This window comes from Cebus imitator, unplaced genomic scaffold (assembly GCF_001604975.1).
Source record: "Cebus imitator isolate Cc_AM_T3 unplaced genomic scaffold, Cebus_imitator-1.0 Scaffold285, whole genome shotgun sequence".
Classification (NCBI taxonomy): domain Eukaryota; kingdom Metazoa; phylum Chordata; class Mammalia; order Primates; family Cebidae; genus Cebus; species Cebus imitator.
In genome coordinates, this window is record NW_016107600.1 from 2,449,548 (window position 1) to 2,464,730 (window position 15,183).

General features: G+C 38.9%; 1 protein-coding gene across 1 annotated transcript in view; it reads left to right on the forward strand.

Annotated features, from left to right (window-relative positions):
• Positions 1-14,483, forward strand: part of MUCL1 (mucin like 1) — an 89,500-nt gene extending 75,017 nt beyond the window's left edge. The window contains exons 2-5 of the mRNA XM_017501919.2: positions 10,524-10,628; positions 11,110-11,155; positions 12,802-12,983; positions 14,283-14,483. Coding sequence (XP_017357408.1) covers positions 10,571-10,628; positions 11,110-11,155; positions 12,802-12,983; positions 14,283-14,332 — 336 coding nt within the window. The 5' untranslated portion in view covers positions 10,524-10,570 and the 3' untranslated portion in view covers positions 14,333-14,483. The remainder of the gene's footprint in view (positions 1-10,523; positions 10,629-11,109; positions 11,156-12,801; positions 12,984-14,282) is intronic.
• Positions 14,484-15,183: the final 700 nt, after the last annotated feature.

Here is a 15,183-nt window from a genome sequence, read left to right on the forward strand (position 1 = left end):
TGTTTGTGCAATGATGAAATCACCTAATCACCTAGTGATGTCTTTCTCAGGATGTATTCCCATCATTAAGTGATGCAGGGCTGTAAATGGTAACCATTGTTGTCCCAGGAGAATGCTTTTGAAGCGTCAGTCTTTAGTACGATGTTTGCTATTAATTAAGACAATACTTTTCTATTTATATTTTTGTAAGAGCTTTAAAATAATGAATGGATATTAAATTTTATCAAATGCTTTTCTGCATCAATTAAGATAATCCTATGATTTTAAGGATTTTGTGAATTAGATGACTAACTTTAATAGACAGAATATTGGAGCCCCAAAGATGACCCACATTTTAATGCCTGAATCCTGCACTTATGTTAGGTGGTATGAAAAGGTGTGATTAAGGTTGTAGATGAAGTTAAAGTTGTTAATTAGCTGAACATATCATGAGGGAATTATCCTGGATTATTCAGGTAGGCACAGTGTAATTGCAAAGGTCCTTTAAATGTAGAAGAGCGAGAGAGGAAAGTCAGTGTTGGGGTCATACAGAATGAGAAAAACTCAAACAACCATTGCTGCCTCTGAGCTTAGAAAGGGCCCACAAGGCAAGTAATGTGAGCAGCCTCAAGAAACTGTAGAGGGAAATAAAATGGATTCTTCTGTAGGGCCTTCAGAAAGAATGCAACCCTGTTGATACCTTGACTTTGGCCTAGTGAGACCCATTTCAGATTTCTGAACTCCAGAAGTGTAAGATAATACATCTGTGTCATTTGAAGGCACTAAGTTGGTGGTAATTTGTTATGCAGAAATAGGAAACTAATACACTGATATTCATTGATTTTCAAATATTGATCCTATCTTGGATTCTTGAAATAAATTGAATTAGATAATGTTTGTCTTAACCTTTTTATTTATCACCAGATTTGGTAATTTATTGTTTATAAATTTTGCTTTTATGGTCATGGTGATGAATGGTTCATAATTTTTCTTTCTTATGATATCTTTTTGAGCCTTTGGGATCAAGAATATACTGGTGTCATAAAATAATATTCGAAGTCTTTCATCTTATTTTTCAACATTTGGGAAGAATTTAGATAAGATGAATGTTTTTTCCTTTTCAAATTTTAGGTAGAAAGTCTTGAGGACGCTACCTGGGGCCTCAGATTTATTTTTTATTGGGGGATAATGTATTATGAATTTAATTTATTTGATAGATATATGGCGATGCAAATTAAGGTGTCTGCTAGACAGATGTTTTTGATGCCCTAAGAGGTTCTTGAGGAATAATGCCCTTATGATTCCTAGAAGACTTCACATTTAACAGGGATGACCCATGACACACATTCACAATATCCTAAGACAGCCTAAGGATCTAGATGAAAGCTACTATGTGACACTGAATTTCTGAGATCTTGGCACAACACCTTTATAAATCTCATCTCTTTCTACTTGTGATGTGCACCTAAAAGAAAAACTGATGACACTTTTGACATTTTGTCAGGAAATCTCCTTGTTAGATCTAACAGTTCACTGGGTATGTTTTTATATCTTACCTTTCTTTAGGCAAAAGTGTTGCTAGTTTCTCCTAGCCTTTAATAACATCTTATTCAATTTTCTTTAAGCCCTCAACAAAAAGCTTTAGTCTTGTCAGGTGTTGGACAATTTTCTCCTCATGTCTTTACATCTTCTGTCTTCCCTTTGTCCAAAGCCAAAGCTACATGTTTTAGTTATTACAGCATCCCAATTTTGGCACCAAATTTCACTTTGATCATTTATTTCTGCATAAAAAAACCACTGCAAAATATCATGACACTCTACAAAACCTATTTTAATAGACCTACAGACATTGTGGGTGAAGAATCTGGGTAGGGCACTGAAAGAATGTCTTATCTCTTCTTGACTATGTATTGGGAACACTTGGGACTATTTAAATGGCTGGAGGTAGAAATCATTTGGAGGATCCTTTAGTCGTATTTCTTGTACTCAGTCTCTGATGACATTAAGGTTGAGTTCAGCTGGGACTGTCAGCCAGGATGCCTACACATGGCCTTTCTTTGCTTGAACTCCCTCAGTATAATGGCCTCAAGGTAGTAACACAATGGAGATGGTTCATCTTCTTAGTCAGATACTTGCATTGGGTATACTTAGTTACTGAGCAATGAGCTCTCTGCCCAATGCATATAGAAGCCCATTGCATATAATGGGCTCATTTTCTCAAAAGCACTAGCACTAGCTTTTGAGAAAAGGAGGAGCTTTTACAGTGAGTTGACTGGCAAGGAGACAGGAGGTAACACTCAAATTTGTCTCCCTGAGCTGTGGTCTTGAGACAGGTTTTATAGGCAGTGAATAACAATGAGACAGACAGGAAAATACAACAAGGTATGATCGGATTGGTTCCTGTCTCTTAAGTCTGTATTGCAACAAAACAAGGCAGCTTTCACTTAATAATTTGGTCCCCATTCCTCAAACCAAGTACTTAGATTCTGCTTGTGGTTGACTTTTTTGTTCCAGTTGGCTTTGGGGTTACCAGTAGGGTACACTTGGTTCATCTGGGCTTGTTCATGTTATGTGACCTGCAACTTGAAGGTCATGACACTAAAAAATAACTTATCATTTGGTTACATCTTGTTACCAACAAAGTGAACCAGACAGGACTAGTTCTGCTGTTATAATTTCTGTACTGCTAAATATTTAGTGTATGCTTTAGCCAAAATTCTCTTACATACCTAGAGTATATTGGTTAAAAAGTATTGGTGCAATCCTTTTTTTTTCTCCGCTAAACATGTTTCTGATGTTATTTTTGATCCGGTGAGGTTCCTTATAAAATTGTTTTTTTCCAGTACACAAACAGGCTCAAGATCATATACTGCATTTAATTGCCTTGTCTCTTTTGTTTCCTTTATTTTGCAAAAAATTTTGTAGCTCTTTTTATGTTTTATGACATTGGTAAATTGAGGAATACATTTTCACCCCCCATTTTTAAATAAATAAAATATTCCTCATTTGTTGGGTGATTTCTCACAATTTGATTTAGGTTACGCGTTCCTACCCAGAGCACTACATAAGGGGTATTGTGTAATAGCTGTGGAAAGGATCTGTTCTTGAGGTTTTGGTATGAATTCTTACCACCCCAGAGTCTGTTTATTTTATCCAAGACTATAATCCTTTCTTTGGCAAGAGTGCTGAATAAATCAACAACAGTGCCAGGCAGAAACCAGCAGAATGATCAAGAAACTTGACTAAGTTTCTGAATAAATATTTCATAGTGTGCAAAGTAAACATCCAGCAAGTGTGATGGTCGAAGACTGACAAGGCAAGTGTTAGGGGAGATGGAGGTTAGCTGGAGGAAGAGTCTCTCTTCAGTCTATCAAGGTCAGTCTGGCACCCTGTTTGAATGGTAGTGCTGCAAAGTGTCAGGAAGGAGACTTGCAAGTGTTGTCAATGCCCAGAAGGGTAAAGTGATGATCAAAGACTGACAGGGTAAGTGTGACGGTAGAGAGGAGTAAGGGGGAGAAAGAAGGAGGCTCTCTTAAGTGTTTTAAGGTGAGGCTGACATTGCATTTGAAAGGATATTTCTCCAAGGTGTTAGGGAGAAGATTCGCAGACTGTAATTATCTTCAGATTTCCATATAGAGAATTGTGGAAGCCTGCGAATGTTGCACAGTCTACAAATTTATTTAAATAAAACAAAGGCAACATGTTAGCAAAGCTTGAGATGGGGTAAAGGATGATCTGACTGATAGGTAGACCGAGTATGAGAAAGACATTCAGAGAGACAGAGAGACATTTAGAGAGAAAGGGGAAGAGCCGCAAATTCAGAAAAAGGAAAAGAATGCAACAAATAATCGAGGAAGAAACAGTGTGATAGTCCTCTGAAAGAGAGAAGAAAAGTGAAGGGATAATGATACAGGAGGGGATCAGGGAAGTGCTGGATGGAGAACAGCAGGGTCCCTGGCGAGGGCTCCACCCTTGGGGCTGTGCCCATTGACCTAAGTGAGAATAGGCACTTCTGGTTTCACCCCCAAATGTTTCATTTTCCGGGTCCACTCTGGCCCATCACATCCCTCATCTTGTGCCCATATCAGCCTGAGACCTTAATGGGCACAGACAAAAGCAATTGAATGTTGAGAGGAGCAGAGGAACAGACCAATAGACACCAGCACACACCAGTAGACCAGCAGAGCAGTGACAGTGGAACCACAGCAGAGAAAGACAGAAGGACATCTGAATGCTGAGGGGAATTATGGGGGTGGGGCAGGCAGAGAAGAGTCTGGCCGCTGGGTGGCCTGACTCCAGGGAAGACTACCTTCCCACTCCATCCTCCCCTTCAGCTCACCATCCATGTCCCTGGGAGCCACCTTCACCATTCAGTGAAACCTTGCACTCATCCTTTGAGCTCATATGTGATCCAATTTTTCTGGCACACTGAGTGAGAGCTTGGGATACAGAAAATGGTCACACTGGCTTTCTGCTTGCCAGAGGCAGAGGGTCCATTGAGCTGGTTAACACAAGCCATCTGCAGATGGCAAAGCTGAAAAAGCACACTGTAACACATGCCCAGCTGAGCTTCGAGAGTCACAGACACCCACCTCTAGATGCTGCCATGGGGCCAGATCCCAAAACAGCTCCACATGGCCTGCGCCTGCCAGTCTGCATGTTCCTCCTAGGGGTTTGAGTGGCAGGGCAACTGAAGGAGCAAGGCATACCCCTGTCACATGTCCTGCAAAAGGGATCAGGGAACTCTCCAGTTTCACTAATAGTTGGAAATATTACTCTTCTGATTGTTTCACTTCATGAGAGAGTATTTTGTGGTTTGTTCGGGGATTTCCAGCTTGGGGCAGCCTTTCAACATTAGTGGGAGCAAGACAGGGCAATGATGGAAAATGAGTATATAGCAGTGAGTGGGATGAGTCAAGACTGGGGAAAGAATGAGAAATAGGAGAAAGGTTGGATGTTCTTTTACTTAATTACAAAGAACCAGTGGTGGAGAGAATTTGTATATAGGAGAGGTCTTTCCTGGTGGTAGAATAATGAATCAGGACTCACAGAACTCTGGAAAGAACATCCCTTGGTTTTTATCATAGGAAGTCCTTGTGAGGTTTGTTAGGATGACTGAATAATGACTATGCTCACTTGTGTGAGGAACTTGTACTTTCAGCTTTAGGTGCATGCTGTTTTTCCTGTGTAATAGTGTATTTCCAGATTTCTGGGACTGTACGAGTTTCCAGGCAATAAAACCTTCCTGTACCTAAATACTCTTTGAGTTTTATTTAGTTAATTCTGTTTATGGTTTTCCTACTTGCCTACCCTTTCACAGCCTGAGGTTCTACTTTCCAAGATGTTATCCGCATCCTGCTTAGTCCTTATTTTTCATAGGCCTGTGCTCCTTCCCCAATATTTTATGAAAAGCCATCCCTTTTAATCTTATGCTTATCATACATATGAATTTGTCTTGCTTCTTTCAGCCTGTCTGCTTTCCTTCCTTCTACTTCCTTTCTTTTTTCTTTTCCTCTAGTTAACTCTCATGTGTCAAGAACTTATCAAGTGCTTGGCACTCCTCTAAGTATTGTGAAATAGTGTTAAGCAAAGCAATCTCTTTTTCTCTCTCTTTCAGAGCTTATTTACTTGAGGCAGAAAGCCGACAAGCAAAGAGCAAAGAAAGACCGGGCACGGTGCCTCAACGCCTGTAATCCCAACACTTTGGGAGGCTAAGGCAGGTGGATCACCTGAGGTTAGTAGTTCAAAACCGGCCTGACCAACACGGTGAAACCTCATCTCTACTAAAAATGCAAAATTAGCTGGTTGTGGTGGCACATGTCTGTAATCCCAGCTACTGGGGAGGCTGAGGCTGGAGAATCACTTGAACCCGGGAGGTGAAGGTTGTAGTGAGCCGAAATTGTGCCATTGCACTACAGCCTGAGTGACAACAGTGAAACTCCATAAACAAAATGCAAAGAGCAAAGAAAGAAAGAGACAAGCAAATATCAGGCAATGATGGGTATTATGATACGAACAGAATCGAATCATGTAATGGTAACTTTAGGGATTACTTTAGTTTGGAAGCCATGGAAGCTTGCCTGAAAATGTACTTAATTTGAGATTGAATGGTAATAATGTATGACAGAAGTAACAGGTCATGCATAGAAGAAACGTGCTGTGTCTACATAATCATGCTTGGGGCACACATTCAGATTTCTAATGCTAGACAGTCACTGCACTGCCCTGTGTATGCCTCAGCTACCTTGATGTGAGCACAGAATGAGATCTTACCTTTGGTCCTAACAGCAAATCCTATTTTACCTCCCAACATCCTGGAGCTTCCTTTCACCTCAATTCTTTTTTTTTTTTTTTTTAATAAACTCAGTATCTGAACCCATTGTTAATCTATACTTAGTTAATTCTTGTTTTGTTGAAACTCAGCTATATGTCCTTGCTGATCTCAGGCTAGGGTTGCTGCAGGTTCCTACAACTTCTCTGTGGTGTTTGGTGAGGAGTGAGGGGTCTGGTTTTGAACCAAGTCCCTGATGCTTCTTGAAGACCTCTCTTCAGGTTGGGGTTTCTGTGCTGCTTTCTCTAAGAGCCTATCTCCCTTTGTGATATGCTCTAAATTAGAGTGTGCAGTAATGACTAGGGGCAGGTTTGTGATCCTGGAGTAAATCTGGGGATTAATAATAGATATGAATTGTATGGAGGTATTATTAAGTTATCACTGTTATAAGATGACCCAGTTGTGTGTTTTTCAAATTGTTTAATGTAGAAATTATAAGGAAAATGATAGTTCCACTTAATTTTGCTCTAATCATATATTGCGAATAAAATTAAAATGTATTAGATTGGAAAACTTTAATTTTTATAAAAGATAATATGTTAATATTTCTTATATACTCAGAATCCTGAAAGGAATAAATACAGGAAATACAACAGATAAAAAGATTAGAACATGTAAATCATGGAAGAGGAAATACAAGTTGTCAGTAAGCTCAAATATACTGCACTCAGGGAAATGCAAGTTAACCTAACAAATATTGCTTCTGGCATAACAGACTGGCAAAATTCAACTGAGATAACCTTTACTATTGGCAGAAATGGTCATAAAAATATGCCCTGATATTTGTTTTTGTTATTTTAATTTTTAGAGCTCTTTGAGAAGGCTGTTGATAATACAGGTCAAATTAAGTATATTCGTCTATTGTGATTCAAAAACCTGTGGACATTTACTGCATAGAGACTTTGTACATAAGGGTACATTGAAAAGAATATCAATGGCTTCTTCTGCTATTTGATAATAGCAAAAGAATACAAATGACCTGAATTCCTGTAAGCAGGTAATGCTAAATTATGATATAACGAAGCTATTGAAAGGAATAATACAGATATACGGGAATTGAGTTAGAGTTCTAAGAAGTAGTGTTGAATGCACAAAGAAGAATGGTTTATAATTTAACACCATTTTGTACAGCTTTTTAAAAGGATGTTTTATAATTTAATGCCACTTTGCACAAAGAAGAAAGAATGTTTTATGATTTAAGGCCATTTGGTACAGCACTTTAAAATAATTTGTGTACAAACACAAATATATGGTCATTTGCATTACATATATTTGCCTATTATAATAGGAACTTGGGAAAATTTATTTAACATTTGCCTTTTGGTAGGGACAACAGCAATGTATGGAATATTTGACATAAAGGAGTAGGACTAAATAACTACATATGAATTCATATATGCATAAAATCTTCAGGAATATATAATTGTCAAGTAAAAATGGTGGTTATCTCTGCATTTGTCCATCTAGAGACTTTTGCTTTCTTACGTATATGACTATTTTAATTTTTACAAAAAATGCAAAAATAATCTTGTAATGGGAAAGGGCAGTAGTAAAAAGTTTTGGAGATATGTAATCTAATAAATTTCACTTTTAAAATTATATATATACTGGTATGTAATATATGTATATCTATGGAGAGAGATAAGGTTTGGTTATACACACAACATATGATTTTACATAGAATATATTGCATAATATTTGATGGATGTTACAAAGTAGAATGATTTATAGATATTAGAACAATCTCAGTTTAATTTTAATATAACATGCCCTATATATAATGCTGTTCATTTTAATGAAAAAAATCTAGTGTTAGATCTGAGTATATTTTATATACTCACATGATACTTTATACTTGAATTTTAGATTCCTCTTAAAGTGATTTTATTAAGAACATACAATTTGAAGCATTATAATATTATCAAAATCCAATAACTTCAGAAAAATAAAGCCTTGAAACTATTGTAGGCCTCACGGGGCTCCCTTACACCCTGAGCCTTCATGTCCTCCACACATCAGACCACTGGTTGCAGACTGCCTGCTTCCCCGGCAACAGCAGACCAGCTTTCAGCTTGGGCAAACCAGCACACTTCTCTGCCACCCAGACGGCTGCTTCTCCAATGAGTTCTGAATACCAGCTTTAGGGAAGAGGCCCCTTTCCATGGTTGTTCTTCCTTGGATATTCTCCCTCAACCCTGGGATTTCATAGAACTTCTTCCTATCTACTCATTTATCAAACTTGAGAAATTATTTATATCACATTTTTCCTGTTTAATCCAGTGTGTGGTTTTGATCTCTTGAGTGGACCCTAACTGATACATATGTTTAATCTTTTTTCCTTAGCAAGTCAGTCTTTGTCTTAAGTCTGTCTGGTGGGTCTCTGCCTCTGTGGAGGGACACAGCAGGCTCTCAGTGAGTAACTAGCTCCTAGAAGACCCTTCCATTTGTGTCAGTTTTGTTGGGAGGCCTTTTGAGGGTAACTGTAGGGTTTATTCCTTACTGGGTGTAATCAGATAGTACCTGTCTTTTAAGTCTTCCTTCCTTGTCTCTTTTAAATATTTCTCTTTCACTTTTCCTTCAGAATATGTGTTTTTTCTTAGCATCGTTTTATGCGAACCTCTTGCCATATTATGACAACTCTGTGCCTCATGACAGATATGAGTTTACCCAGGACAAGGACACTGACTCGCCTTTCTGAGGTTAAAGAATTAACCTCTCGGGAATTTCCTCTGCCTTTCTTCATTCACATGATGGGGACCCCTTTAGCGTGTTTTGGCAAGTAGATTGGTTGCTGTTGTCAGATAGACTCTCCAATAAAAGGAGAAATAGATGTTCAGTGCTGTTCCAGATTGCAGAGATCCTTCCCATGAGGATATGACACAAAAAGGCATACTTTGTGTGAACAAGAATAACTTTAAGGCAAGGGAAATCTTTAAAATGTAGAGAATTCCCTATGATTCTGGGTGTTACAAATGTTCATCACCCCTCTTTGAGGCCTCGGTTGAGTCCAACACTTGGCTGTGCTGCAAATGTGGATTGTTTTCCTCCCTTGCTGTCTTTACTTAGCAGCTTGGGTCCATTACAACAAAGGACAAGTAGTTTGATGTAACTTGGTGCAGTGCTGGGCCCTAGTCGACAACTGCAGAGAGGTCTGGATGACCATATTCCACATGCACTCATCATTCCTTTCCTTTAGAGTGACCATTTTGTTTCCTTTGCATTATCCAAACATACCATGTTGATTCCTCAAGTCCTTAAGACTCTGTTCAAAGATCACCTATTCAGTGATGCCTTTTTTGGTCACCTTACCCAAAATTGCTCTCCACTTTCCATCTCTAAACTTACTCTCCTTTCTTCTTTCCTGCATTCTTTTTTTTATTGGGCCTTATCACCTCACACCTAATACATTGTGTTTTCCCTTTTACTTTTTAATGTATGAATTCCTGCAAAAGCACATGTGAAATAACATTTTTGCTTTGTTCGCTGCTAGTTTTCTAACATCTAGCATTGTGTCTGGCACATAATAATGCTCAGTGAGTGTTTTTGAATGAAAAAGTTGACTAAATGGATGCATGAATTAACAAATGTTAGTTTAGTATTCTGTATACTTACTTTTTGGTTTTGAATTTTTACACAGTAGTTGCTAAATGCAGTGAGGTCATATTTGGTTCTTTAGATCATTTAGTGTTGGACTCACTCTGCACCAGTGTCAGACAACCTAATTACATGTTCAGGAGGGAGGCCATGACTTGAAGAATGCACAGCGTGAGTTACACAGGATGCATCAGGCTGCTCTACCTTGATTATTCCCGTTTGAGGAGACAGAGGGCTAAGCATTCTGTAAGTGTATAACTCCTAGAATCTATGAAAAGAGCACTGTAGATTTCAGGAAGGCTGGTTTCAGGGCATCTCTAACCTGGCAGAGGAGCTGGTAATTATGGAGACACTATACCCTACATGTACGAGGAAGCCCGAAAGAGAAGTTGCCTGGAGCATATTTAATATGAGAGACTCATATTGAAACCTGTTTAGTCAGAGCCAATGATCTGAACTCACAACCTTTCCAAAGGGCCCCTGGCTGTGCTGTTGATTCTCCAGCGGCTTTCCTGGAATTACCTAACCTGGATTCTGGTCGGCTGCTCCTGATTGGTGCTCCCTGCATATATATCGTCAGGATGTGGAATCCTGAAGTCAGCGCCTTGCCTTCTCCTAGGCTTTGAAGCATCTTTGTCTGTGCTCCCTGATCTTCAGGTCATCACCATGAAGTTCTTAGCAGTCCTGGTACTCTTGGGTGTATCCACCTTGCTAGTCTCTGCTCGTAAGTAAAGATTCTTACCCGAACATAAGTTTTGTGGGAATATACATAAAATACGTGCTCTAAAGATGTGGGCTTATGATTGCTTAGAACGCGCTTTTTGATGTCTCCTCTTCTAACTTGTTCTATCACCATTTTGACTGACCATTCAAGATGGAGTTGACTGTCCTTAGGCTCTTGTTAATTCACTCAGATTCTAATTCAGTAATAACCTTGGAACCCAACCTTATTGTTACTGTTAGTACAATATGTTTAAGAAGATAATCAGAGGTTTATTTCAGGAAAGGAAAAATGACCACATATCAGGGTTTTTATTGGTTTTCATGGGTTTTACATTATCTGTGCACTTGTTCTTCCTCAACTGGTACACCAAGGCCTGAGGTCCTTCCACTGTCAAGTCTGGAGTGTTGTCCATAATCTCTCTTACCTCCATTCTCTTAACTGGCATTCAGCTAACATCTTACTTTTCTTTCTTCTCTTTCAGAGACTGCAACAACACCAGTTCAAGAAGAAACGGGTCCAGCTGGTGAGTCTGCACTTGAATCTCATCTTTTTCCTTCAATGACTGTTTTCCATTTCTGGCCTCATGTCAAACAGCCAGTTTCCATGTGGATATTCTCAGTTATAAGGAATCCTAAGCAAAAGCCTGAGGAAGTTATATTCCTGATTTTAAAATTCACCATGAACATAGTGAATCTGCTTATCTCTTATACATTCTTAGAACACATGAAATCTAGGCCATAGATTTATACAAATGTGGGCTTATTATTTGTTGTTTTCCAGCAGAAGGCACAGGAGCATGAGGTCTGATTTATGGACTGAGAATTTTTGAGAGACGCCTTTAATAAACGGAAGGACTGAATATATAGCCAGTGTCAAAAAGAATCCAGTGGGTCTCAGAATGAAGGAAGATACTGTAATTTTGAAAGTTATATAATATGAGGCCATTTGGATCACAAGTGAGGATGGTGTGTGGGATGTGAAGTGCTGGGGTCAGGTAGAAGAAGAGGTCTATGCTTTACTCTTTGCAATGGTGTATATTCCTTATTCCCAGGCTGATGCTTGTTTCCCTTCTCCAACCTGAAAATGAAGGTCATGGACCAAAGTCTTAAGTCATTCTTGGGCTTCTCCCAAAGTATTCTTCACATTCTATACTGTGTGTGTGTTGTGCCCATGCACCAGCTAAGGAGGTCTGTCTTTATCCTTCACATGGTGGGAATTTACATCCATTGGTCACAAGGGCTTTAGCTCTCGTCAGTCCTCACATATATTTTTCCTGCCATGTGAGGCCCCATTAAAAAAATATTCTCTCTCTTAAATAAGGCCTGAGACAGCATGGCTAGAGTGTGGGTTTGGAGATAGAGCTACTTATTTGCTGAGGTGGGTTTAACTCACCAATGTGGGGTCTGACTGTTGATCCTTATCAATAGCTATGGTGTAAAGTCTAGAGAGAGAAATAATTTTCATAACTCTTTACCAGTCCCTTTGTACATGTAATAATTGATGGGGCATTTTTGTTACTGTCATAAGTGTACTAATTTCTCCTGTTATATCGAATGTGGCTCTCACAATTACTTCTCTAATAAATGGAGTCCAAGTGTCATAAAGGGTGAGACAAATATGGCTCTTTTCATTCTAGAACCTGATGGAAGATATCTTACTGCACTCTGAGACAGGAGATATGACTCTAAGATGAGATACATCTTCTTAATCTTCCTCCTCTTTCCCTCTAGAGTTCATCCCTTCACTCAGGCTCATTCATGCTGCATTGGAATGTATGCTGTCTTAGGTTATTCTGTGGGAAGGCATCAGAATACCAGTCTACAAGGAAATTGCTTAAGCAATAAGGAAATTGCTTCTGAGCAGCTGTCTCTGTGAATAGGAACACCTGTGGCATTGGTCTTCTGTGCTCATGCCTGGGACAAAGTACTTTCCTGTTTCTTTAATCAGTGTCATTGCCCTTGGAGGGAAATCCCAAATTCCTTCTGTCCCAGCATGGACGGCACAGGGAACAATGAGGCATGAGGAAAGTGGACAGGAAAGCTAAAGGTAGGACAGAGATGATGACAGATTTGCAGAGATGAATTCAGGATGAGGAATGTCTGTCCACCCCTGGCTGGGATAAATTTTGTTTCAGGAGTCAGTCTCACCTAGAGCTTTTCCTCATTTCAGCTGGCCCTGATGACACTGATTCTGAAGATGTTACAACCACTGCTGCTGCCACCACTGCTGCTGCCACCACTGCAACCACCGCGGCTGCAACCACTGCAACCACCGCGGCTGCAACCACTGCAACCACCACTGCTGCAACCACTGCTCCCACCGCTGCTTCTACCACTGCTCGTAGAGGCTTTCCTGGTGGTAAGACTCCTCCATCTATGTGCTGCTTTTATGTGGCTCCTTGATTCCTTGGGTTCTCTATTCTCACGGAGACTCTATTTTTGGTGTCAGGGAGACCTCTTCTTTACATTGTTCTCTAATTCCTTGTAGTTTTCTAAGTCAAGTCAACAGATAAATATCAGAAGAGTCAGGAGGTTACCTGACTCCTAGGCTGCAAATTTTACCTGAATGGTAAATATTGAAATATTGGCATTTATTAAGGAAAACTCTTCTTAGTAGAAACATTTTTGGAAAGACCAAAATAAGTGTCTCCATGAAACTAGGTAACTGTTTATTTTTGTTTTTTTATTTTTAAAAATCAGGTAGTGTGTGTGTGTGTGTGTGTGTATGTGTTTAAATCAGGCAATTTAAAATCAGGTAATCAGGTAAAATCTCTGTTTCCTTTAGAGAATTTTCCTGAAATAGAAAATAGTTTAACAATGAGTGATTTTACAATCTTTCTTGAGGCAGATTATTTTGAATGCTATTCAGGCTCTTTCTGGGATTTTGGACATTCATCAAGGCTCAGTGTACTTTCTTCCTATTCTGGGTTCACTTTTTCTTGACCTTAACTTTCATGTGGCATTGATTACAACATTTGTTCAATCTGAACATATGCCAGGAACTGTGTCATAAAATTTATGTATATATCATAATTTAAATATCACAGTCATTCTATGAAATAAACATCTTAAAAATGAGGAAATGGAAGAGTAGCAATGGGAAACTCCCCTTTGTGCACACAGGCAGAAAGAAAAAGGATTGAAATTGCACTCAAACATATGGAAAGTTACAATGAGAAACTTTCCATTGAGCACATGAGCAGAAAGAAAAAGGACTAAAATTACACTCATATAATCAAAGTCCTTAAGAAATCTTCTTCAAATATTGCTTTATACTTTTTCATGTCTGGGTCAGTGCTTGGCACTCTGTCAATAATCTGTAAAGTAGGACTATGAGTGAGAAAATGGCTTTTTTCTCTTATTAGAAGGCTGGATCTCTTTGTGCCATATTATAGGAAAACTCATATGTACTGACTTTTTTCTAGTTCTGTCTAAAGTTCTAACCTACTTGGGCTTCCATCTAGGGCTATATTTCCAAAATCTTTAAGGACAGGAATTGGTTGTTTATCTTCCTGGAATTAAAATCTCATGTTCCTTTCAGTCTACTGAGTTTAGTTGACATTTGACACTTGTTAGTTCTTTCAGATTCCAAAGAATAAAGCCACATTCTTCATCCTTTGTGAAGCCTCCTGACAATATTTTGTTTCTCTTGCAGATTTACCCAAATGGCTTCAGGATATCCTGAATGGTAAACTGTTAGGCTGAGATGGAATCAGCCTGAGTCCTCCATAACTGGTCACAGCTGTTTGCATTTCAAGTGATTTCATCCAATTACTTACCTTGCCTACTGTATCTCCTTTATCTCTAACCAGTTTATTTTCTTTCAAATAAAAAATAACTATGAGCAACATAAAAATGGTATTTCTTAGGGGTTGTGGGGTGGTTGTCCAATGTTTAGACAATCCAAATGACAGACACTTCAGATTTTACCTAGTACTTCCGTGTGCTCATACTAATAGCACAACTTCCTACTTACTTCAGTTTTTTTTTTTTTTTTTTTCAAATAAGACACTAGTTTTGGGCATAATACTAAAGGGGTTTCTCTAACATGGGTAGACTAATCAACACTTACTAGGCACAAATGTTCACTTTGATTTTGTCAAACTCTCCTATCAATGGACAGAATTTTTTTTCTTATCTGTAATGACTTGGCATGTGTAGTAAGAAAGAGGAAAGCAACTTCGGACATCCAGGTGCCGTTTTGACACAGCCAAGCTTCAGAGTCGTTAGAGGGTGACTGGATGCTCACAGTTAGGCAATGGTGTTTTCATGTTGAACACAATCTCACAAAACACCAGCATCAGACAAGGTCATTCAGTGACTGTGATGAATTGAGAGTAAAAGGCAAAACCAGTGCATATGTTTTAAAGCACAGACAAAATTGTATTCTATGGTTTTGCACAGTTAGTGTGCAAAAAAACATTCCTTTCTCTCATTCAGTGGTGGCTGCTTCACTGTGAATTACAGATTAAGCTTCACTGTAGTCTGCCCTCCTTTTAGATAATGTTTATCAAGACACCTAATCTCAGCATTGTGCATGTTTGCTGACAGCATCC